The 26,225-nt window shown below is 30.3% G+C and overlaps 1 protein-coding gene across 3 annotated transcripts; it reads left to right on the forward strand.

Moving 5' to 3' along the window:
• Window positions 1-26: 26 nt before the first annotated feature.
• On the forward strand, window positions 27-26,225 carry LOC143075924 (uncharacterized). 3 transcript variants are annotated; one of them, XM_076251509.1, is made up of 18 exons: window positions 27-109; window positions 4,241-4,369; window positions 4,934-4,996; window positions 6,177-6,209; window positions 6,979-7,160; window positions 7,816-7,975; window positions 8,482-8,563; window positions 9,899-9,984; window positions 10,805-10,969; window positions 11,929-12,010; window positions 12,427-12,581; window positions 13,476-13,638; window positions 14,071-14,151; window positions 14,916-15,064; window positions 15,602-15,707; window positions 17,725-17,827; window positions 18,394-18,526; window positions 25,951-26,225. In XM_076251509.1, exons 2-18 carry the CDS (start codon window positions 4,251-4,253, stop codon window positions 26,075-26,077), a joined length of 1,989 nt encoding a protein of 662 aa, XP_076107624.1. In that variant the 5' UTR covers window positions 27-109; window positions 4,241-4,250; the 3' UTR covers window positions 26,078-26,225. The 3 variants fall into 3 exon arrangements, with proteins under 3 accessions (XP_076107624.1, XP_076107623.1, XP_076107625.1); XM_076251508.1 differs by having other exon boundaries at window positions 38-242; XM_076251510.1 differs by having other exon boundaries at window positions 38-87.

Raw genomic sequence — 26,225 nt, forward strand, 5'->3', positions numbered from 1 at the left:
TACGTTTTTGTGTACTATAGCTATTTCTTGAGGTTATCTCCCTTCTTTGGCGGCATATTTTCAAGTTTTTTCCTGAACACTGACACTGTAATATGATTGATGATGTTTGGTATATATTGTAAAGTTTATTAATGATTGAATCAGCAGTTTGATTATTCATAAACCGTCAATTCTAAATTAATCAAAGAGACGAAACTGGACCCATAAACATGATAAATTTATTCATTGTATGAATTATTTGGGTAAGTCAACAACGATCATGATGATCAAGAAGTTACTTCCAGTTTCAAACACAATTTTTAATTTATCTATTATTCTATGACTATGTATACCGTACAATAAGTTGTCAGAAACCCATATATGACAAATGTAAAACAATTTAAAAAATATCACCAAAAGTATGGAACGCTTGATCTATCATTGTTTATACTACAATAAACAAAAACAATGACAGCAATTTATTATTTAAATTATCTGTACCTCGAATGACCAAATAACACTGTTATTATTTGAATAATACTTGTAATTACTGAATAACAGTTGAAATTTTAGTATAAGCACATATTTGGTGACTTTTAAACATTGATTAAATTAATCATTATTAGATTATACATGCAGTATATTATAAATGTATTTTATTACTTAAAAATGATTTACAGAAAGCAGGTAAGTTTATAAGGATATTCAGTTTTAATGTAGCAAGGATTTGATATAGTGTGTACATCCAACATGGTGACCATGGAAATCACAATGTTCGCCACGAAAACGGGAATTTACAGGTGGATTATAAATTGAAAAGGAGTCTGGATTCATCTGCGGTTTGTTTTTTGTTTTATAAACATGATCATATGATAAAAGCAGGAAATTATAATTTTTCAATTTAGATATTTTTAGTAAGAGATATATGGACTATAATTTGCTATTGGGCTCATTTCCTATAACGATAGAAAAGTGATAAAAATGTGTATTACTGTAAGAAAAGTTGTAACTACATCAAAAGATGCCCTTATTTTTATCAACATACAAGTGTATGCTACTCTTCCCTAGAAAAAAAATTGAAATTAACAAATTTCAAAGATTATACGACCGTATTTTTGTGTCGTTTCTCGCGTTACTTTTCGCTTCCGAAGTGCATAACGCTGACTGATTTATAGATAATCGTCACCGGCAAATTCGTAACTTTTGCTTTCAAATAATAAAGAACATCAACCAATAAGAATAGTGAGAAGGAAATTGCCGAGAACTATAAGTATTTCTGTAGCAGGTGTAAGAACACTAGCGTTACTTTGGTTTCCGATTTCGTAACGCAAATTTTAGATGATGTAATCTGCTTTGTTGTAATAGAATTCTTTATAACAATATGCAAATATGAACTCTCGCGATATGTTCAAACAGGTAAATCAGAGATGATTTACATTCTAGTTTTGTTCTTCGTAATAATTAAGTTAGAAAATGACGTTATCGTTATGCGTTACATTTCACACGAAACAGAAGTCCAGTTATTTCCTTTTTTTATTAAAATTGTTTTTGTCGTTAAGTTCTAATCATTTCCGGTCATACGTGAAACGTGACTAACATGTGATCACGCCCTTACGCGATATATGAAATACTAGGTCTAAACATTGTTTTTGTTTCCAACGGGATGTTAGCAAACATAATCCATTAATCTGTAGACTTGTTTTGTCTTGTTTAAAAAAGGAAAATACAATTTTCAAAGAGATTGCGCCGGGGGTCTATTATTTTTCCTATGAGCATAATGTTACATACGATCTTGTGTGAAAATAAATGCCCAATGACTTGACAAAATCGATTTCAGATTTGACAGACGTTATAACACACTTCGTTTCCGGATAACGATGTAAAGGGTCCTTGGAAAATTCAATAGACATTATGTCTCTTATCATTGTGCTGATGCTCGTTGGATTGATTTTGCTTCAGCAGTAAATATTACTGGATATTTTAGGTGAATAAAGATAATTTAATAAAAAATACATGTTAATATACCGTTACACTTGGAATGTACAAAGTTGGTATCTTTGTCAAAATTTTTAATTATTTTTTTTTATTCATGTTCTGCAAACACTTTTCAGAAACGCAATAAACTTGTCAAAGGTGAAGTAAACTTTTACCATGCATGACTTGAAAGGAAGTACTTTATTGATTTTAGCCCACTAAAGTAGGTTAAAATGTGGAAACCATGTAGATGATGTACAGGTCACAAATATCACATGGTGCCTATTTTAAAGATTTTAATTACTACAAGTTCAAAGTTTTTTTCTTTACAAGATTAAAGAATTTTACATTGCCAATGATTTGGAATAAATTGTATATAACTGGAATTTCAAAACCAAATATAAATACATTTTTTTTGGCTAAAACATCAAGATACAACGATTATGGTATCTTGTATCAATGAAGAAAATATGGAAATTTCTGAATAAATTGTACTAATTGTTTTCAAAACAAGCACATATTTAGGAGTTTTATAATACTGTTACATTTAAGATGGATTTTAAGAAAAAGTATACTGTTCAGATTATTTTAAGCAGATTTTGCAATAAAATAAAACTGAAAAAATGCTTTCGGTTTCTTATGGTTTCCTGTCGCGTTTAAAAAAATCTTTAATTTAACATTGAAAATAGATTTTAAATATTAACATGAAGCAAGTAACACTAGTAATGGTGTTCATTTATGTCTTTTGAAATATATTGTGCAAAATAAAGAAAATAAAGATTGGTTTCCTGTCACGTAAACGGTGAATCAAAATGTATTAATTTTTTCTTGAAAAACTCAATTGTTCCATTAATATTATTCTAACACCAACACAACCCACAGAATAAAACTTAAAGTTTTAGAACTTATAAAAAAGGATACAAAAAGAAACCAAAGGCCGAATACCAAATTATGGTCCATATATTTGTCTCTCTTGTGTAATTGATAGTAAATGATTTGTATTTTACGTTTGTAGTGTCTATAAATTCAAAGGAATACTTTCGCGCATGCATAGTATACAGTACAGTACAGGATGCACATGTCTGTGAACACATTTCTGAACGTTTTGAATGATTTTAAATGGAAATTGTAGAAAGTTCAAGATGAAAATTTATATCAAATATGATGAAAATGCATTTAAATGATGAATCTACGAAGAACCTAATTCAAATTGTGATCAATTGAGAAAAAGTTATGTAAATTATGAAAATGACCAGCGCTAGCAAAATCTCTGTTTTATGCTTGTACACACGATTAAGAAATAGTTGATTATGCTCTCAGTTTAGTTAAAAATAAATAAAATAAGATAAAGGTTCTTTCTAGACATGCTAGATAAAATGGACAAAATTGGCAGGTACCACAATTCTTCAGGACAGCAAGAACTTATTAATTTCCCAAGGACCTACTGATTTGTCATGAACATTTGTAATCATGTAGTTTTACATGGTGTTATACTACATTGTACTTAAACATGTTAAAACAATATTAAATATAAAAAAGAAGATGTGGTATGATTGCCAATGAGACAACTAACTGTCCACAAGAGACCACAATGGAACGGACATTAACAACTATAGGTCACCGTACGGCCTTCAACAAAGTATACTAATTTAAGTCATATTCACTCAATAATAGTGCAATTTAACTTCAGGAAATTGATTAGCATGTCTTGTATGCAAATTCCTTGAAAACAATATGGCAGTATTCAAAAGTAGACAACTTTAAAAAACTAAAAGTATTAAAAGTACATGTATTGTAAAAATAAGTTCTTTAAAACACCTGAAATGATGAAAAGTTACATGTAATATCAGAGACAAACATCATGAACATGTATAAAACACTTAGAAATCAATCATGGTCATTCACAAACAATCCTAAAAAAAAACATTTCTGAATCAATGCAAGTCCAATAAAAAATGAACCCAATAAATAATTTTGTTTTTTTTAAACTTTGAGACCCTCCTTCTCAGGTAACAATTGTATTGTATTGATTGTCCTTCAGTAACATGGATAATAGAAGACAATAGATACATGTATACATATCTTTAGGCGATTTTAAGGTTGTTTACAACTGAGTGGACAGTATGAATTGCAATTCAGGTGTACATTTTTGTAGTTTATGTTTACACAAACAACAGGAAAGAAAAAAGTATAAGCCATAGGTTTGTAATTATCATTTAACCTGGTCTGAAAAAAACATTATTTTTTATCAGTTCTAATCAACCTGCATGATAATTTATTTTTGCAGAAAAATAGCAATGGCATCTGATGAAGATATAGCATCTAGATTACATACATGGGCTTTACAGGAGATGCACTTCCACCCCCAGGGAAGACATGTTAATACACTTTTACCCAATGCCAGCCAGTTCAAACAGTAAGACAATATACATAGTTTGCTATTTAGCATTTTAATTTCTTCATCCAGTAAAAACGGCGAAAACAATGTGTCTCAAGAAATACCATGAAACAACAATCTTTTTTATAGGAATATGCCTTTATTGCTGTAAAAGAATTAAGATGAGCAAAAGATACTATAACTAAAGGTACATATGAAAATGCAAACTCATCATGCTCATATTGAAAAAAAAGTAAAAGACAAAAGACAAACAACAGTCATGACAGGATACTGAACACAATATAGAAAACTTATTATATAAAGACTAAGCAATGCAAACCAAGCAAAAACCTGGGGTGAAAAACTGATAAAAAGTGTATGCTATTTAGAGATGGTCTTCAATTTAAGGAGATCAATTATTTTGGCATGTATAATGGATATCACAATGTATCATGCAAAAATATTTGTCTTTTTGTCTTTGAAAAATAATTTTAAACTCATTTGGCAAAACAATAAAAGTGCTCTTTTTAACATGTCAAAATTTAAAATAGACAATTTTTAAACAGGTATTATTATCAATACTTATTTATTCATATCTTTCAGAATTTTCCGTGGTCCTACAGCAGATTTTTGGAAGTTTGTTTTATCAAGAGTTAGATCTGCACAGTATGTATAGATGTGAGAAGATTTGGTATGAATGCCAATGAGACATCTCTCCATTTAAGTCACAATATGTAAAAAAAATAACCATTTTAGGTCGAAATACAGCCTTCAACAGAGCCTTGGCTCACACTGATTAGCAAGCTATAAAGGGCCCAGTGAAGCAACTCAAATTATTTCATGGAAAGAATATATCCAAGAAAATTCATACCCCCACGAAAATTTAACCTTCATATACTATCACTTCCATTTAATGGAAACCCCAAAAATAAATCCCCACGGAATCTTATATTATTACAAAACCATGAAATTTTAACCCCACAGAAATTAATTTTTCTACAGTATATAAAAAACAAGAAAAAAGAAACACTTATGAACTACATCAACAAACTACAACCACTGAACAGCAGGTTCCTTCTATAAAGTAACTTCATCAAGAAGAATATCATATGATATCAAGATGAAAAATTTATCGAATAAGGCAGGACAAGGTCAATGACAAGGTCAATGACAACCAATAAATTAGCTAATAATATCTGCACTTGTAAACTCAGACTTTATCTTAAGCTTATATTCTCTGGCTGGATTGGCTCATGATGTCATCGCGTTCTCACTCTTTTCGACGTATAAAACATGTTGCAGACAAATACATGTACATGAGCTACAGATAGAAAAATTATTACACATAAAAATCAAAGACAAATATAAGAAATTAGCAATAATCACATAACAAACTCAAGGTTCAGTGGGAATGTTTCCAGAAGTGCATTAGAGATTGCTAAGTAGGACTATTTGACCTTGATAAACAGGTTACTTAAAATTTTAAAATCAATCAATATTTATTATTTAGTTATTAGCATAAATATTATGACAAGAAAGTTATATTTTATTTTCAATCTGAAATAACTACTGTTTTTATGAAAAACATTTAATTTGATATAATATTGATTTGTAATGGGTAAGGACCTTTCTTCTGATGATTTTAAGGGGAAAAAACATACATGTATATGTCAAAGCCGTTATATTCACATAATTTGTTTTACAAGTAAAACATTTTAGTTTCAGCGTTTCTGATTAAGGCACATCCAGAAAAAAGATAAGGACACAGCAAATTTATAAATTGTTTGCCTCACTACATATAAATTTAATATGATTATATTTAATTGACTTAATTTCTGATTTACAGGACAGTAAAGAAAGTGAAAGGAAATTTGGGATTGTATCCTTTATTTACCAGTACAAGTGTTATTAGGACTTTTAAAAATGCTTGTTGTTTCAAATTTTTAAATGCAAATGTGTTCGCCAATAAGAATTCAATAGATTGACTATTGCTGAAGTGATATGGCATTTTGAATTGTGTCCATGTATTCTAAATCTACTTTATATCAATTCAGTTCAAGCTGAAAATATCAGTTTACATTTCGCACATGTGGCCATTGAAAATGGAAAATGATGGTGATTATGAGAAACTTCTCTCCAATCAGAAGCCCTTTCATATATGATATCAAAGGGTTGTACAGAGATATATTTTCCAATGAGTCACTAATATATATACTATGAAAAATCACTACCAATAATTTTATACGGTTAACAAAAATGACTTGTGTTTGCACAGTTGATAGCTGAGTACGTATCCTGAAAATGGAAAAGAAATTTACACGAAACACCTAGTTTGGACTCTACATAAATATGAAAGAAGGAAGACTGTAGGGAAACATCCATGAGACAGCAATCCTACACTACCATTAAGCAAATTAAAAGAAATGTTTGTAGATGCACTATGAAATATAAAATTAAATTACTGCATGGCAAGGAACACAATTATATTTGTGTGCTTCTAAATGGTTTAAGACTACACATAACTAAACTTCATAAATATCTCAAGGGTAAACAAAACATGCTTAAAGACCTGCAAACAGATAAAAACTAATTGTTAAGTTCTATAATAGACAAGTGAAAATAGAATTATTCGCCTTAATTATATAAAGAAAAAGACATGCAGATAAGTCATATAAAGTGAAATACAAAACTGGTAATAAATTTGATGAAGAAAAAGAGAAGCTTCTGGAACAGAGAAACAAGTTAATAGGGGAGGTAACTTCATTGTTTACTGATATTAACCATCTGGAAAATGACTTCAAAAGACTGGAACAGGAAGTGGTAGATGCAGGTACGTGAAGAAATAAAAATACATGAATTATTTATTTTGATACTTTTAACAGAGAAAGAGAGACAATAGAAATTATAAATATATTTGTTGACTTTAAGATATCATAATTTAATGTTGAGTTCATATGCATTAATTTAAAAAAAATAAATATATCACACAATTATTATTCATTTCTGTTATTTGGAAATATAAGGTATAAAATTATATTAGTTTATATTATATAAACTATATAGTGTGAATCAATTAAGAGTCATAAAAAAAATGATGAGTAGAAAATAATATTGTTTTTCAAGGAGATGTGATGATAAGTATGTTTAAAATAGAAAATACTTTCATTTTTTAATAGCATGTGTTTATAATATTGTCTTTCAGATTTCAAATTAAGGAGATATTCATTTAGTTCAATCAAAAAGAAATTTTAACATTTAGATTAATAGCATTTGGTCTATCTTTCTGGCAACATCAGTAAGCTTGTAACATTTATCTAGCTTGGTAAGAATGAATCTTTATACAGAGGGAAGATATAGCAAAGAAAAAAAAGCTTTTTTTTTTGGGGGGGGGGGGGGTAATAGGTTAAAAGTCACTGTTAGTGAATATGATTTAGGGAAATATTTTGCATTGTATAATTTCTTAATCACAATATATATCTTTTCAGAGACCAGATATCAGACATCCTGTAATGAAATCAGTGTTTTGAGACGTCAGAGAGCTTTAGTGCAGACATACTCATTACAAACTAATGATACAGCTAGACATTATGAAGAATATACCAAGAAAATAACAATACAGGCTGATAAACTCTTAAATAAGGCAAAGTATGTATAAAACTATGGTTTACCATATTTACACACATACAGAGAATTTTCCTAATATTGTGTTAGACAGTCTCTAAGAATCGCATGTGGATATAAGTAGATATTAAGTGACTGATGTCATAGTATTTTCATATATATTTAAGTACAATTAAAATATAAACAATATGCCCGATTAAATTAACTACTAGCCTTAAAGTTTTATGAGATAATACACTATCTTTTAATTAAAATATTTTCACAGAAAAATTTGACATCTCAGAGCAAATTTCTTTATGTCACAATGCCTTAATTATGATGATTTTTCCCTCAAATCGAATCCAGGTCAAGTAGGGCACCTCTCAAAAAAACAAAATTTGAAAGTGGTCTTTCGGAAAGACACATGTTTAAAATTTGCCAGACAGTGAGATATTTTTTGAAAACTCCTTTTTTATTACAAATTTTTGCAAACACTATATACTTTAATGTTGCAAGCTTGTTTAATATGAAATCCCAATTTTATGTTACAGGAAAGGATCAGAGTATTACAGTAGGAAGAGAAGTTCTACAGACGATGACCATTATAATTCATCACTGGAGACCAGACAGGGGGTATATTTATTAATCATTGATTTTAAAAGCACTTGGTGCAAAAGACCTTATCCATATTTGGATTCTGCCACACTTGACCTCATACTTTGCAATCCTTGATTGAATATGTCATTCAAAAACCACTTTTCTTTTGTGGCGTCAGACATTTTTTATTGTGATGTCAACATTTTACAGGAACCTTGAATGGCAGACAAATAGCGATAAGGCGTATGAATGATTTGTTGTTAACTTTCTAAAAAATTGACTTTAGTGACTGATGCATGGTAAAGTATTTTCATACAGATTTGAGCACAACAAGATATAAATGGTCCATTAGATTCTGAAGCAGGGCTTTTTTCGGGGTTTGTTATTTTGTTGCAAGAAAAATTGAATATAGTTGAAATATCTAACCTCACAATACACTTTTAATAATTGTTGCATTTTAAATGACAAAATTTATGATAATTTTATAAGATAAATCAAACTAACCAGTACTAGTTTCAACTTAGGGCTATTCCAGAATAAAATGTATGGGAGGGTTGGAAGGCACAGTATGTTAATAATACATGGGTGATGGGTATCAGAGCAACTTTTCACACTACAATGCACTATAATTCTCAATTACAATTGTCTGGGTGGCGGGTGCTGACAAAAACTGCCTTTCAACCCTCCATACATTTTTTTCTGGAATAGCCCTTAGAAAGTTGAAGCAGCATATTTTATATTTTTACCGAACAAAAAGTCAATGCAAAATTCTAAATGTCAAAATTGAAATAATTTTCTTAATTATTCACTAAAATAAGAAGAAATATAATGAAAGGTCTTCACAAAACTTTTACAGTTCTTGGATCTCAATACACATCTTACTGATATTAAAGTCATTATTTTTATGCCCCACCTACGATAGTAGAGGGGCATTATGTTTTCTGGTCTGTGCCTCCGTTCAGCGTCTGGTTAAATTTTTGGTCGAGGTAGTTTTTGATGAAGCTGAAGTCCAATCAACTTGAAACTTAATACACATGTTCCCCATGATATGATCTTTCTAATTTTAATGCCAAATTATAGTTTCGACCCCTATTTCATGGTCCACTGAACATAGAAAATGATAGTGCAAAGTTTTTGATGAAGTTAAAGTTACATCAACTTGAAACTTAGTACACATGTTCCCTATGATATGATCTTTCTAATTTTAATTCCAAATTAAAGTTTTGACCCCAATTTCACGGTCCACTGAACATAGAAAATGATAGTGGGAGTGGGGCATCCGTGTACTATGGACACATTCTTGTTAGTAGTTGAAACAGTTATTTCTTGAAATTTTATGTTTTGATGTCTCATTGTCATACTTAATTACAGAAACAAGTAAGAGAGACATGTGAAGCCATAGGATCTTTTCTACAGAAGATGTTACAAGGAGAGTTTGGTACAGATAAAACTGTGTTGTAAGTTTAAATTAATGTTATATGATAAATAAATATGAGATCTGGTATGATTGCAAATGAGATAACTATCAATCTATATCAGAAACCAAATAAAGTAGCAACAATAGGTCACATAATGACCTTCAAAAATAGTCTATTCCATCTCTATTCTTAGAAAAGAACTAATATTCTTAATAACAGCCTAAAAAAAAGAGGGACAATTATAACAAAAAAAATTATGAGTTTGTAGGAATCACCCTGTCTTTCTGTCTGTCTGTGTGCCTTGTAACTGTTACTCCTCATTATGGACTTAAAGGATACTGGAACTTTACAGTTGTGTATGCTACCTCAGTATAATATACAGAAATATATTAAAATTCCAACATGTTAGTAAGGGGAGATAATTGAATTAAAACAGGACAGAAATATCATTTTGATGGTCACTCACATTTCTAGGTAAATCTGAGGTATTTAAAACTTTAATAATCTTATTTTACAAATAGATACTGAATATCTGTTTTTTTCTTAAGGTGGTACCCAACACTTTCACTAAAATTAATTTGGTTCGTTAAATTTTCATAAAATTTTGACAAAGTATTTACTTTGACCCTTTTACAAAAATATAAAAAATCAAAATTATTTGAACCAAGCGTTTTATCGGAAAAATTACACTGGTTATATAGCAGTTTGACAAACACTAATTTTGATCATTGAGAAGCTTTATATTGCCTTCACAACACAACATAATTAAAACGTTTAGCTGATATTACAGAGTTATCTCCCTGTAGTGTTAGGTACCACCTTAAGTAGACTATTTTTTTTTGCATTGTAAATATTTCAGTCAGTCAAAAAAAGATATATTATGGAAATCAGTGGAAGAATTATTAAGTGAGTTTAGTGTGACACAGATACTGAACGCTTTAGTGACTAACACACAGGAGTCAGCCTTTACTCTGAGAGATATGACATCCAAAGTAGACATCAGGAGAGATGCTGAAAAATTGAGGTAAATTTCCATACATGTAGGCATGTATTTTTTTTTCAAATGATTTTTGCACAAATACAACTAGACATTTCTAACAAATTTCATGTAAAAGGAACTTTAAACTAAATTCACCTGAAAACTCTCATGTTTCTACATATTTCTACATCATTCTTAATTTTTGGATCAACTTGTACCTGATGAACAAATGATGAAGTTAAATTTAGAAATCAGTTATAAAGCACAGAACTTATAAAGAATTATTTCCATTTCAAACAGATTTATCTTGATTTACAAACCATCAATTCTTTTTCTGATATTTACGGTTTGTGTTCATTGATCTTTTATTTGCTTAAAGGTAAACCATTTAATTCTGATATGCTTTTATTTTGTTTGAAAACAACTTATGCCGTATAAAGGCAACATGAAGTTATATTGCGTTCATTAATACGTACTCTAGGCAATTCTTTCAGAGTTACATGTTTAAAGTTCTACTACCAGATTCTACATGTGAAAAGTTAATTTGTTTATAAAAACTTTAAAATATAAGAATTGAATGCAGTGAATATAAAATGGTTAGCAAGAAATGCTGCATGCAAAATGTGAGAGCCACTTGCTTTCATTTTATAAACATTAAAAAAAAAATCCCAACATATTCAATTTTATACTGTTGTGACTTATCAATTCCATTAGATAAAGCAGTGCATAAATATATTTATACATGATTGCAAATTATTTTAGTAAGCTGGTTATTTTAAATGTCAACATTAAGCTTGAGCATAAAATTTACCAAATTTTCTATCGGTCTATATAGTTGAATGTTTAATTTTTAACTGATGAAAACTGTTAGTCTGATATCAAAGATTTTGTGTTCCTATCATGCTTTTAAGGAATATTGTTATCCTGAAATAATGGCAGTTATACATTTATTATTTGATATGTTAAAAACAATGATTCAGTTCTTTTGTGTTTTATATTTATAGGTTTAAATATGAAAGAACGGGACAACTAAGAGATGAATCTCATCCTCCAAATATCTTACAAAGTGTTCACCAACTGTTAGAGGTATCAAGATATAATTTTATTGTGTGATCTTTCAATCTTTTTATTATATTATACCTTCATCCTTTTTTTAAATAGTTTTATAAAATGATAGGGGTAGTTATCCATTCTTCTGCATTCTGTATCCTCTTCTTCCATCATAACAGCTTCAAAATCTTAAAGTTGAAATACCAAGAAGGCAATCATTAGAAGAGAAAAGCAGACATAAGAATTCATTAAAAAAAAATGAAAAAAAAACTCTTCACAGAGAACCTGATATTGAGCAACTCAAACCCTGCCATGGTAGGCTCATTTGCTTTAGAAGGATCAGCAGTGTTCACTATTTTTTTTTTTTTACATTTATACATGTTTCACATAATGTTCAATTTAAGGTATTAATAAATTGGTTTCTGAATAATAAATTTGTTTTGTTCTTATAGGAAAATCAAGTAAACCAGATAAAAAGATTTGTAGAAACAGAGAAGTTTTGTAATGAGACGTGGAAATTAGAACAAAGATTTGCTGAAGTCAAGGAAGAAATAGATACTAAATTACAGTTTGTCTTCAAAAACCATAAAGATTTAAAATTGGCAAGGTAGTTAATGGACATGATGTTAGATGAATGGTATTGACAATAAAAGTATCAACAGCATCAAACAAAACAAAACAAAAATATGTGCACCATGATTGATTAACATCAAATGGCAATTATTTTAATCATATCTCACACATTTAAAAAGCTGACCATATGACATAAAAAAGATGACATGACCCATATATATAAAAAAAGAAGATGTGGTATGATTGCCAATGAAACAACTTTCCACAAGAGACCAAATGACACAGAAATTTACAAATATAAGTCAATGTATGGCCTTCAACAATGAGCAAAGCCCATACTGCAGAGTCAGCTGTTAACAGCCCAGAAATAACAAATATAAAACAATACAAATGAGAAAAAAAGTTCTTAAAAAAATTAACGAAAAACAAATATGAAACACAACAACAAACGACAACCACTGAATTACCATATGCATATATCATGCTTAACTGGAGTTTTAAAGTAAAAAAAAATTAAGAAAAGCACTTCAAGAAACAACACAAGATTGATAAATACAGTTAAAAAACACATATTTACTACAAAACAGTGCCAAATATTACTTTAGCAACTAATGATTGTGTTTATTCAGAAAATCAGCTCATATTTTTTTTTTATAATGTTATGAAATGAAATCATATTTTCTCACACTGAGAACTAGCCTTAAAATTCCATGTAGATTTAATACATACACATTTTGTAACAGCGAAAAGAATCATGTTTGTGTGCAATGCAAGTAAAACCAAATGAATGTGTTTACAAAAATTACAAAATGTAAATACAAGGCAGAAAAGATAGTAAATTCAGATATTTTTTATTGTGTTATTTCACTCCATACAACTACAATGTAATAATATTCAATGATTTCTTACTTGTTTTATTCTTTTGTAGAGAATTAATTGAATGTGATATAGATCTTGTGGGTAACAAAGCAATTCTAGCTAGTTTGAACTGTGAAGCTAACAATTTAAGAGAACTTATTTCAAAATCGTTAAAGGATAAAGACATTTTATGTGCCATATTCCAAAGAATTCAAGATTTTAAACAAATAGTGGCAAGTATAATATAAAAGAGATCTTCAATAATAATACAGAAGCATGTATGGATTCATGATGCAACATTATTAAAGGATAACTATTTGCGAAAGCTCACACATTTGAGAAGCTCCCTTCTTTTGCAATAGCAGCCAGGTGGTCTAAGTAGTTCATCTACAATATCACTATCCTGTCTTCATCAAGGTTGTGAGTTCGAATTTAGTACATGACAGCTGAATTCCATTGAAGTCTATTAGCTAGAATTGACAGTTTTCCTATCAGAGGACGGGTGTTTTCTCTTGGCAGTCCTGCTTCCTCTAACAATTAAAAGTGGCAGCCAGGAAATAGCCAATAATGCTGAAAATGTTTTTAAATACCAAAAAAAAAAAAATCCATCAATCATATGCAATACTGAATATAACATGTAATTTTCTAAATAATCTTTATTTTAGGAAAGAAAACAGAATTTGATACAAGTTCTTGCCAGACAGAATTACAATGCTAAATCTAGGTTAGAAGATCAAAGAAAGGAGGTAAACAAATAAAGATTTAATAATAGTCTTAATTTAGTGTTGAATGAAGGCTTCTGGTTTAAAGGTTAAGAGATGTTAACCATGATAAGGGTCCAAAACTTTGATTTTAAACGTTCTTTATGTTTGGTTAAACCTCAGAAATGCTAAAAACAGTATTTAAAAGTATAATGCATGTTTATTCAGGGAATATATTAGTCTGATATAGAAGTAAACAAATAAACTTGATGTGAGAAATATATCATTTAAAAAGAGAACATCTACAGATCATTATTGAATGATTACCATTGAACAAATTTTCTTTGTGGAAACCAACTATTATTTGCAAGGTTTTAAGTAAATTTTAAATTTGAATTCATTAGAAGCATTCGACAGTCAGACTTGACTCTAAAAATTCCTGTGAAGAAAATGAACACAAATATGAAGAGACTAATAATGGCAATCTATGATGAGGTTCTAGACATGGGTGTTTACGACAATATAACAAGACAAAAAAATTTGAAGACGAAATAAAAACAATTAAATAAATGAGAAAAAGTTCTGAGCTAAAGTAAAATTGATACAGTATCACAACTACTCATCCAGATTCCATCTACAAGGTGCTGGCATGCTTAATGAACTAGTGGATTTGTATAGTATGCAAGGTTGGTCTCCCTACAATTTATTTACTCAATTTTGTAAATTGTTGTTTTGTGGGGAACTGCGACCAACGAAATTCATTACATGATATGTAAATTATATTTTTGGTCTAATTTCTTTTTCTTTAGATTGATCAGTACATAGCCAAGTCCTTGTCAACACACTTCACAGAAACACAGTCACTGACCAGTGGATTGCATGGATCTGTTGTAGATGAAATAGATAAATTTACAGCTCTGGCCTTACCTAATTTATTATTTACTGTTGTCACTGAAAGGTAAAATATAATACATAAATATTTACTATTATATTTATGCATTAGGCATTTGCCTTACAGGAAAGCATAAACAAATTACAATATGAAAGCATCCATTATGTGATTGAATAATAGTAGAATTATTGCTATAGGTCTGAAAAGTTATTTCTTAATATTTTGATATAGTTTTCAAATTTGTAAAATGTTAAGGCAAAAGCAATTATAGCTAGAAAATTATGTAAAGAATGAGCATTGTAATTTCACTTCATGTTTTGCATTTGATACTTTTCTCAGAATTGGAATTATATGACAAATGCATTAGTGAATTGAAGAAAAGAGGCAGAAGACAACAAAAAGCACAATCAAAAATTACATTGTAATACTACTATGGAAAAGAAAAGAACACAACCAAAAACTGGGATGCTCTGGTTTTGTAGGCAGATCATGTTCCACATATGTAGATTGTAGAATAGTACCTTATAACAATGTCCACGCAGTAGGGTAACAAATGAGAGAATTCATAATAAGAATAAAGATTGTGACTTAATTACTTTTCAGTGCTTTGAAGTCTCCAATATCAGACATCTCTATAAACCAGACAACAAATCCATCCTACCAACAGTTACAACAATTACTGGATACTGTACAGTTTCCACCATATAAGGTAAAGTCATGTAGATTACTTTATCAGAAATCTTACATGGAGTAAAAGACCAAGGTAGCTAAGTAATACACTGTACAGATAAGTTCAGGGATGATGTATTCATAGATTTTTAAGAGGGATAGAAGGTCTTTTTGACCAGATTTTTGTGACAATTGTGTCAGTTATTGATTTGGGGATGATGGTGGTTAGTTGGGCGGGCGGCAGCCAAATGTTGTCCGTGCATTTACACATCAATCGTTCAACTAAAGCTTTTAAAATTGTTATATGTTGTTACTGACAACAAATTTAAAATGGAGGTCAACCTAAGCTTTTCAATTTAAATCTGTTGTTACTGATGACAAAATTGAGTTCAAGTTTAATAATGGCACTTTTCACTTTTTCTGTTCAGGAGTTATGGTTCTTGAAAAATTGAAAAATTGTGATTCCAGTCGTGTCCGTGTATTTACTCATGAACCGTTCAACCTAAGCTTTTTAAATGTTGACATGTTGTTACTGATAACAAAATGGAGGTGAAATTTGATATTGAAGCTATTCACTTTCAACATTCAGCAGTTCTGGTTCTTGTGATATTCAAAAATACCAGGACACAAATAAAAATGTGAATAAATGTGTTTTGCTGTCGCTCTGACAGCCTCTTGTTAAATGTTACTGTGAAAGTTGAATTAATTGAGGGCTGTTACCCTGTACATTAAAATAAATATGGAAATATGAATATTTGAAGAAATCAGTATTTTATCACAAAATTCAAACAAACAGTGAAACAGTTACATTGAGGAAAATTTTACTCCTGAAATTATAGTAAAAACTGATAAACGATTTTAAAAATTATAAAAAAATTTTGTCTACACATTTCGCCAGCACTACTGAAGAATGAGCTGCTTGGCATCAATTATTGGAGATGTATGAACATTTTGGCCTAGAGATATATTGATACTTTAAAGGGTTAAAAAAAATACCATGGGGATGTGGGTTGTTGGCACTTGGTATATAAAGGGCATCTTGTGTGGGCTCTGGTTCTAACGTTGCAACCAGATACCAGGGACCTTTTAATATTATACACTGTAAATTATACCTGAGAAATTACCATCAGCAACTGTTCAAACATTGTTACCAGTTTATATTGAGTAGGTTTCCCCATTTAATGATAGACTGGCCTCTGACCTAGATCGTTTCACTACTACTACGGAATTTACACCGAAACATTATGATTGATGCTTGACATTCCACTGGGAGGGGGACACTGAATCGTTTTATTCTCTGGGGATTATTATATTTGTATGAAATATTTCTATTAACTGTGTATTAAGGAAGTTGGCTACTCAGTTTCAAAATAACAAGCTTGTCATAACACAAGTATATATTGATAGGGGTTTAATAAAGGAACCAAAAAAGCAAAACATTAATATAGGTCAATGTGCTTGTTTTCGAGATATTAGCCTTTGAAAATTTGGCGGGAAAATGATCTCTTTTGATTTTTCATTGCTTTATCATTGACAAGTTAAAGCTCTTAAAAACTTTTAAAAAATAACAACGATTTTATAAGACTTTTACAGATGGCTTATAATCATACATATAAAAGATTTATAAAAAGAAAAATGGGGGTCAAAGGGCAAATTTTTTTAAAGCATTCTAATGGATAAAACCAGAGGATTCTGAAAATCTGACAAAAATCCAAAAACATGACAAGCCAACATCTTTAAATTTATTAGGAGTTGATTTTGACTCTGTTATTAGTTTAAAGTGTTTTATTATATATACAAACCATTGCCTTTACAAGCCATGCTACCAATGGTTGAAAACCAGTAAAGTAACCTACTACCAAGGTTGACTTAAACTATATAGTGTAACATAAAACTGTTTGAGGTCTACAGACCCGAACCGTAACAGTACTACTATTTTTTTTTATTTTTAAAAAGAAGAATAGATGGTATTATGTTTTAAAAAACAGAATAAGTAAATCAAATCTTGCCTTTATAAGAACAATAACCTCTAGTGTTTTTTGTACTTTTATTTTTAGGCACCAGAATGTATATTACTACACTGTTTGAAAATGAAGTATGAAGACACATTAAAGAAAATAAATTGGTCTGATGAGGACATTTCTTCATCACAAATTGAAGGTATTTGCATGAATTAATTCTCTAAGTGGAATAAGAGTTTTGTTAAGAGTGTTATTTATTGACTAGTAATTTGCACTTAACATTTCTACATTTCTATTTTTGTAATTTCGCAATATTTTGTACCAATATTTTGAATTTGGACTTTCCCACTAACAGCAAAGTGTTTTCCCCAATGTTGTGTCACTTATAGGGAAAATACATTTCCAACATTTGGAACATTATCAAGGTGTCATGTCAAACTTTAATGTTGTAGCAAAAGTAGGCAAGGTTATGAGAAATTCAATTTTTCTACTATTTTGTTCATTACGTTGTTTATTAAGGGAAATAGAAATATTTGGATTGAATAAAAAGTTGCATAGAACATAACATTAGAGGAAATAGTTGTTCCAAGAGACTTTACTGAAATACAAAAGTTCAATTTAAAACATAAAAAAAGTGTCCCTTTTGCATTTTTAGAATTTATATCAGTTAATTGAAAATATAAAAAATTGATTTGTTTGATTAAAATAATAAATAGAACTTCATCTCTTTATAATGAACTAATGAAAACAATTTTTGATTTTCAGAGTTATGTAAAAATGTTCATGAACATGACCAGAAGTTGTTGGATAAAATGTTACCATTACTGAATCAAAGAATAAACTCTACAGGGAAGGCACTGGCAGACTGTGTACATGTTAAAGATACTATCAATGAATGGTTTGTATTTTACATACATTTCAATAAACAACACATTCAAAAACATTAATTCCAGATTCTATGCAATTTGTATGTAACAATTTTTATACGACCGCAAAAATTAAAAAAATTTCTTGTCGTATATTGGTATGATGTTGGCGTCGTCATCTGCGTCTTGTCGTCGTCGTCGTCCGAATACTTTTAGTTTTCACACTCTAACTTTAGTAAAAGTGAATAGAAATCTATGAAATTTTAACACCAGGTTTATGACCACAAAAGAAAGGTTTGGATTGATTTTAGGAGTTTTGGTCCCAACATTTTAGGAATTAAGGGCCAAAAAGGGCCAAAATAAGCATGTTCTTTTGTTTTCGCACTATAACTTTAGTTTAAGTAAATAAAAATCTATGAAATTTTGACACAAGGTTTATGACCACAAAAGGAAGTTTGGGATTGATTTTGGGAGTTTTGGTTCCAACAGTCAAGGAATTAGGGGCCAAAAAAGGGCCCAAATAAGCATTATTCTTGGTTTTCGCACAATAACTTTACTATAAGTAAATAGAAATCAATGAAACTTAAACACAAGGTTTATGACCACAAAAGGAAGGTTGGGATTGATTTTGGGAGTTGAGGTCTGAACAGTTTAGGAATAAGGGGCCCAAAAGGGTCCAAAATTGAACTTTGTTTGATTTCATCAAAAATTGAACAATTGGGGTTCTTTGATATGCCGAATCTAACTGTGTATGTAGATTCTTAATTTTTGGTCCCGTTTTCAAATTGGTTTTTATTAAGGTCCAAAGGGTCCAAAATTAAACTTAGTTTGATTTTAACAAAAATTGAATCCTCGGGGTTCTTTGATATGCTGAATCTAAAAATGTACTTAGATTTTTGATTATTGGCCCAGTTTTCAAGTTGGTCCAAATCGGGGTCCAAAATTAAACTTTGTTTGATTTCATCAAAAATTGAATAATTGGGGTTCTTTGATATGCCAAATCTAACTGTGTATGTAGATTCTTAATGTTTAGTCCTGTTTTCAAATTGGTCTACATTAAAGTCCAAAGGGTCCAAAATTAAACTAAGTTTGATTTTAACAAAATTTGAATTCTTGAGCTTTTTTGATATCCTGAATCTAAACATGTACTTAGATTTTTGATTATGGGCCCAGTTTTCAAGTTGGTTCAAATCAGGATCCAAAATTATTACATTAAGTATTGTGCAATAGCAAGAAATTTACAATTGCACAGTATTCAGCAATAGCAAGAAATCTTTAATTGCACAGTATTGTGCAATAGCAAGAAAATACAATTGCACAGTATTCAGCAATAGCAAGAAATCTTTAATTGCACAGTATTGTGCAATAGCAAGAAATTTTCAATTGCACAGTATTGCGCAATAGCAAGAAATCTTCAATTGCACAGTATTGTGCAATAGCAAATATTTTCAATTGCACAGTATTGCGCAATAGCAAGAAATATAGAAATTTTCAATTGATTGGAGTTATCTTTCTTTGTCCAGAATAGTAGTTGAATCAACTTTTTAAATCATTGTTTTATACAATATACAATGTATATTCAATTTTACTACCAACTGATAAATTAAAACAATCTTTACCATTCAGTGATAACAAGCACCTTTTGTTACATTTTAATATTTTATGATGTATTTAAATGAGTAGTTATTGTTGCAAACTCCATTAGAAATTTAAATTGAGATCAGTTTTGGAAAAAAGGAAAGGGGGATGTGAAAAAAAAATGGGGGGGGGGGTAAATTTTTCTCATTTCAGATTTCAACCTCTGCGGTCGTATAAAGCTGTGCCCTGCGGAGCATCTGGTTTTCATTGGCTTAAAGTTGGCGTCAAATCCACAGTTGACCAGGCGTAACTAAGGAGGGACAACCATTTTGAAATGATTGAACCAACAATGTTCGATTACTACTATATAATCCAAAATAAAACAACACCTACCTCGAATTCGCCATTTTAAAGTTATTTTATCCGAATTTGAAGCGTACAGGTAATGTAATAACCTCCAGTTTGTAGGTTTTCATTTGTCTGACGTCACGTTTACCCATGACGTCTTTGCGGCAAAACTATTCATGAAGTTTCGCGGATTTTTTTTTTATTTGTCAAATTTAGACATTTTTCCAAGTTTTATCGTATTATTTCTTTTTGAAATGCATTAGAATCGGAATAACAGTACTGTAGTTGAACAGTTGCCACCGTCAATTTTGATTTGACGGTCGCAAATCTCCGTTTTACTGTCTCCGCTACGCGTCGCCAGTAAAACTACATTTGTGACCGTCAAATCTACATTTGCGACCGTCAAATCTACAATTGACGGTGGCAACTCTTCAACTACAGTACTGATATTCCTTAATTGTAAAGACAACTAAATCAGCAGTCTATATTTATATTATATGTTTGTAGTAGAATATATAAAGGTATGGGATAGAGTAAATTCTAAATGCTATTATTGTAGTGTACTTTTGCATGGGAACCAGAAGTTGCATCAGTGCAATGTATTTGTGCAGTTCAATATTTAGTGGATATCCTGGTTTGGCACATAAAAAATAACAAAATAAAATACAAACATAGTTTTTCTTTGACAAGAACAATCATACTACAATATAATTAAAATTCATTCTACATTCTTTCTTCAAATATTACACAAATCAGTGTACTTTTGTAGTCATTTATATATAAGGTGACCTTGCGACAAACATTTCTTAAGGACATTTCATATTGACTGCACCAGAAAGTTATTGAATTTGGAAAAAAGTCTGGTTATCAAAATTTCAAAATTTCAGTTGAAATTTGTTTGAGTTGTCTCCCATAGACTTAAACAATGATGACATGTCTGGACTATTACTTATTCAAGTTTAATTTTGTCGAATATTATTGTTAAATACCACAATAAAGTAACAGTTGTGTTGGTTTTAAAAGATTATGGTAAGATGACATTGCTTTCTCATATTTAAAATGAATGCATTTACTAATTAGATATTACATGTATATATTTATATGTTCATGTCAAAGATTTTATTGTATCAGGCAACTCGCATAGCTTTTGTCATGACTAAGGCATAAACCTTATCAATTTCAATCAAACGTTTCACAGCATTACAAACTAGATTTTTTTTACTAAAAATACATTTTTTATACCCCCGCTTTAAAAAAGGGGGGTATACTGTTTTACCTCTGTCTGTCAGTCCATCAGTCCGTCCGTCAGTCAGTCCGTCCCATGAAACTTTCGTCACATTTTTCTCAGGAACTACACATCCACCCTTTCTGTAATTTGGTATCAACATTTATATATGTCAGCCATACCGTGTGATGCGTTTTCAGATTCATCACTTGACAACTTCCTGTTTACCGAACACTTGTCTGATTTTACACATGATAGCCAAGTTGAAAATTTTCGTCACATTTTTCTCAGGAACTACAATACAAGGATTTCTGAAATTTGGTTTCAGGATTTATAAAAGTCAGCTATATCGTGTGATACGTTTTCAGATTCATCACTCGACAACTTCCTGTTTACCGAACACTTGCATATTTTTACACTATTAATATTATCCACTTGCGGCGGGGGTATCATCAGTGAGCAGTAGCTCGCAGTTTCACTTGTTTATCTAGCATATCTAGTGCTATTGTTGGTAAGATGATTTGTATATTTTAAAATGTCTAGGCCAAAGTTAAAAGTAACAAACAAACAATATTGAAAGCATAATTAATGAGAAAAGTGTTCGTCTCAAGTTTCTTCTAACACAGAACTTTCTTTGATCATACTGACCGTGCTGAGAGAAAAAAAAATCAATGCTAAAACTTTCCCAATCAATTAAATACTGATATGCAGTGCTTTTATTTAAGACCCACAAGAAACATTAATTTTTTAAGCTTTTTAGCGATCCTTTATTCCCTCGGCGCTGGTGGCGTCCACAAATTTTCACTCTGTGGTTAAAGTCTTTGACATTTTAATAACTTTCTTAAACTCGCCTTGATTTCTACCAAACTTAAACAGAAGCTTGTTTATGAACATAAACTAGTATCCAGAAGTAAATTTTGTAAAAACAAAAATACTAGTTTTTCCGTATTTTTGTTATAAATGGACTTAGTTTTTTTGCCAGGAAACATTACATTCACTCTGTGGTTAAAGTTTTTAAAAAATGTTTATAACTTTCTTAAACTATCCTGGATTTGTACCAAACTCGGACAATAGCTTGTTTATGATTAAAAGCTAGTATCTAAAAAATAAAACTTTGTACATGCTTATCCGTATTTTACTTATAAATGGATTTAGTTTTTCTTCCAGTAAACATTACATACAGTCTACAGTTAAAGTTTTTAAAACATTTATTAGATTCCTAAACTATCCAAGATTTTTCTTAACTTGGACAGAAGCTACATGTACTCAGAATCTAAAGATAGTATCTAGTGGAATATTTTATTTTTTTCCCCTCATTTTTGTTGAGCCTGTGATTAACAGCAAAAGTAGGCGGCACACTGGGTTCCCCGAAATCTTTACAAATTTTTGTCCTAGCTAATCAGATATGAATGTATTGTGTTTGTAGCCAATTCCAGTAATTTGTGAAAAAAATAAAAAAACTTCTTTGCAAAAAATGCACTGTAATAATAGTCTTTAAGGTGGTACCCAACACCTTCACTAAAATTGATTTGTCTCGCTTAATTTTCATAAAATTTTGACAAAGTATTTACTGAAACGAAATGGGGGTCCTTTGGAATGGAACTTGTTTTCCCTAAAATTGTGTGATGATGTTGTTTAAACCTTACCGTTAATTGACTGTTTTTATTATATATTTCTTGTATAACCATGTTTGTTAACTTTTTATTATTCTTGTCTATGTTTTTACAATCAAAACACCTGTGAATTGTTTACTTCAAATGACGTACAACACAGTGACGTCATAACCTATTTTTGTTAAGACGTCGGCTTGTGATTTGGTAATTTAGGTAAATGGTAAACCTTTTCGGTAAATGGTAAACCTTTTTGGTAAATGGTCAACCATTTCAGTAAATGGTTTACCTAAGTATAAATACGGTGGAGAAAACGGATAAGACTTCAGCACAACTTTACCCTGGGCAAGTAACACACGCTAATTCCAAGTGATTTAAATATACATGTACCGAAACCATTTACCAGACTAAGTAGTAACCAGACTATTTCCGTATAATGTGGGCTTGTTAGTTCCTTAACAAGTTGCATTTAGAGAATAACTTCTTGATAGAAACATTATTTTTTTGACATTGAATTTGATTTACCATTTGCCGATAACCAAACTTAACTTTCGAGGTATTTATATTTCCGTTATCCATTTTCTTTACGATATTCTAAGGTTAATAAAGTATTTATTTGTTAGAATAGAATACTGCTGAGAAATATACTATTTGTATGAAATGTAGATATTTAATGCATCTTAAAGTAAATACAAGTTGATTTTTATTTAATGAGTCTGTTATTCTTACAAAAACTTAAAAACGGAACCAAACTAAGATCTACCAGAATACCACTAAGTACCACAAAACCTATATAGAACCAACCATAGATCTACCGGAATACCACAAAGTACCACGATACCAGAGTACCACACTACCAAAGAAAGGTCGCCAGTTATAACTTTAGTTCATATATACTTATACATTGTTATAAAACACATTCTTATAGCAACACACTAAGGGTTACACATTTATAGTTTAACACTAAAGCCTGACCGCTCGGTTTTCGTTACATTACTTTGACCCTTTGACAAAAAATATAAAAAATTAAAAATATTTGAACCACCCATTTTACCAGAAAAAATACACTGGTGATATAGCAGTTTGACAAACACTAATTTTGATCATTGAGAAGCTTAATAATCCCTAAACAACACATCATAATTAAAACGTTTAACTGATTTTACAGAGTTATCTCCCTGTAGTGTTAGGTACCACCCTAAATAATAATGTTTCATATTGAAGGTGCATGAGTTAATTGGAAATTTGTTTGAGTAGTCTCCCATAGACTTCATGAACTATTTTAACAATCTTTCACTTTGTTAATTAAAAACGTCTCATTTATCAATATTTAAAGTTAGATGAACAAATATTACCTAAAGCATGATATGATATTTATTGCTTTGGGACTTGAAGAATTTTTGATATAGACAGATTGTCTAAATAACAGCTCATGAAATAATTTTTTTTTTTTAACATGTTAACTAGTGTGTTATCTGCTTTTTATTTTATTTTTATGCCCCACCTACGATAGTAGAGGGGCATTATGTTTTCTGGTCTGTGCGTCCGTTCGTCCGTTCGTTCGTCCGTTCGTCCGTCTGTCCCGCTTCAGGTTAAAGTTTTTGGTCGAGGTAGTTTTTGATGAAGTTGAAGTCCAATCGACTTCAAACTTGGTACACATGTTCCCTATGATATGATCTTTCTAATTTTAATGCCAAATTAGAGATTTTACCCCAATTTTACGGTTCACTGATAGAAAATGATAGTGCAAATTTCAGGTTAAAGTTTTTGGCTTCAGGTTAAAGTTTTTGGTCAAGGTAGTTTTTGATGAAGTTGAAGTCCAATCAACTTGAAACTTAGTATACATGTGCCCTATGATATGATCTTTCTAATTTAAATGCCAAATTAGAGTTTTGACCCCAATTTTACGGTTCACTGAACATAGAAAATGATAGTGCAAATTTCAGGTTAAAGTTTTTGGCTTCAGGTTAAAGTTTTTGGTCAAGGTAGTTTTTGATGAAGTTGAAGTCCAATCAACTTGAAACTTAGTATACATGTGCCCTATGATATGATCTTTCTAATTTAAATGCCAAATTAGAGTTTTGACCCCAATTTTACGGTTCACTGAACATAGAAAATGATAGTGCAAATTTCAGGTTAAAGTTTTTGGCTTCAGGTTAAAGTTTTTGGTCAAGGTAGTTTTTGATGAAGTTTAAGTCCAATCAACTTGAAACTTAGTATACATGTGCCCTATGATATGATCTTTCTAATTTAAATGCCAAATTAGAGTTTTGACCCCAATTTTACGGTTCACTGAACATAGAAAATGATAGTGCAAATTTCAGGTTAAAGTTTTTGGTCAAGGTAGTTTTTGATAAAGTAGAAGTCCAATCAACTTGAAACTTAGTATACATGTTCCCTTTGATAAGATCATTCTAATTTTAATGCCAAATTAGAGAATTTATTCCAATTTCACAGTCCTTTAAACATAGAAAATGATAGTGTGAGTGGGGCATCCGTGTACTGTGGACACATTCTTGTTTTACATATTTTAAGAAAATTAAAATGCAGCATACACATAATGAAATGTGATAATTTTAAGATACATTGTTCACCTACCTAAAATTATCATGTTAATTCTTTTCAGCTGCCTTAAAACACAAGTTTTTCAGGCTACAAGATGAATATAGTTATATATATTTTTTTTTAATTCCAGGTGGAACCAGCCAGCTCAGTATTTAGTACCATGGGTAAAAGTAGAGGGTAACAGTTTACAGAATTGGAAAGAAAAATGGACAATAATAACTACAAAACTCAGACAAATGATGGTCAAACAACATTGAGATTACTTTGTTATTATGTATTAAAAGTGAACTTTGATAGCATGATAGATGTAAATTGAAAGCAATAATAATTTGAAAAAAAATATATATGTCAATTTAAAGAGCAGACAATTTAAAAGGTGAAATAAAGTATTTATGAGAAGAAAAA

The sequence above is a fragment of the Mytilus galloprovincialis genome, chromosome 5 (assembly GCF_965363235.1).
Source record: "Mytilus galloprovincialis chromosome 5, xbMytGall1.hap1.1, whole genome shotgun sequence".
NCBI classification, from domain to species: domain Eukaryota; kingdom Metazoa; phylum Mollusca; class Bivalvia; order Mytilida; family Mytilidae; genus Mytilus; species Mytilus galloprovincialis.

What these genes read in the sequence shown, in the direction of transcription:
- LOC143075924 (XM_076251509.1), top strand. Translation starts at nt 4,251, where the DNA reads ATGGCATCTGATGAAGATATAGCATCTAGATTACATACATGGGCTTTA. An exon ending in TCAAGAGTTAGATCTGCACA is followed by an intron (nt 4,997 to 6,176) that starts GTATGTATAGAT and finishes TCTGATTTACAG; the next exon opens with GACAGTAAAGAAAGTGAAAG. An exon ending in AAGATTTTAAACAAATAGTG is followed by an intron (nt 13,639 to 14,070) that starts GCAAGTATAATA and finishes TCTTTATTTTAG; the next exon opens with GAAAGAAAACAGAATTTGAT.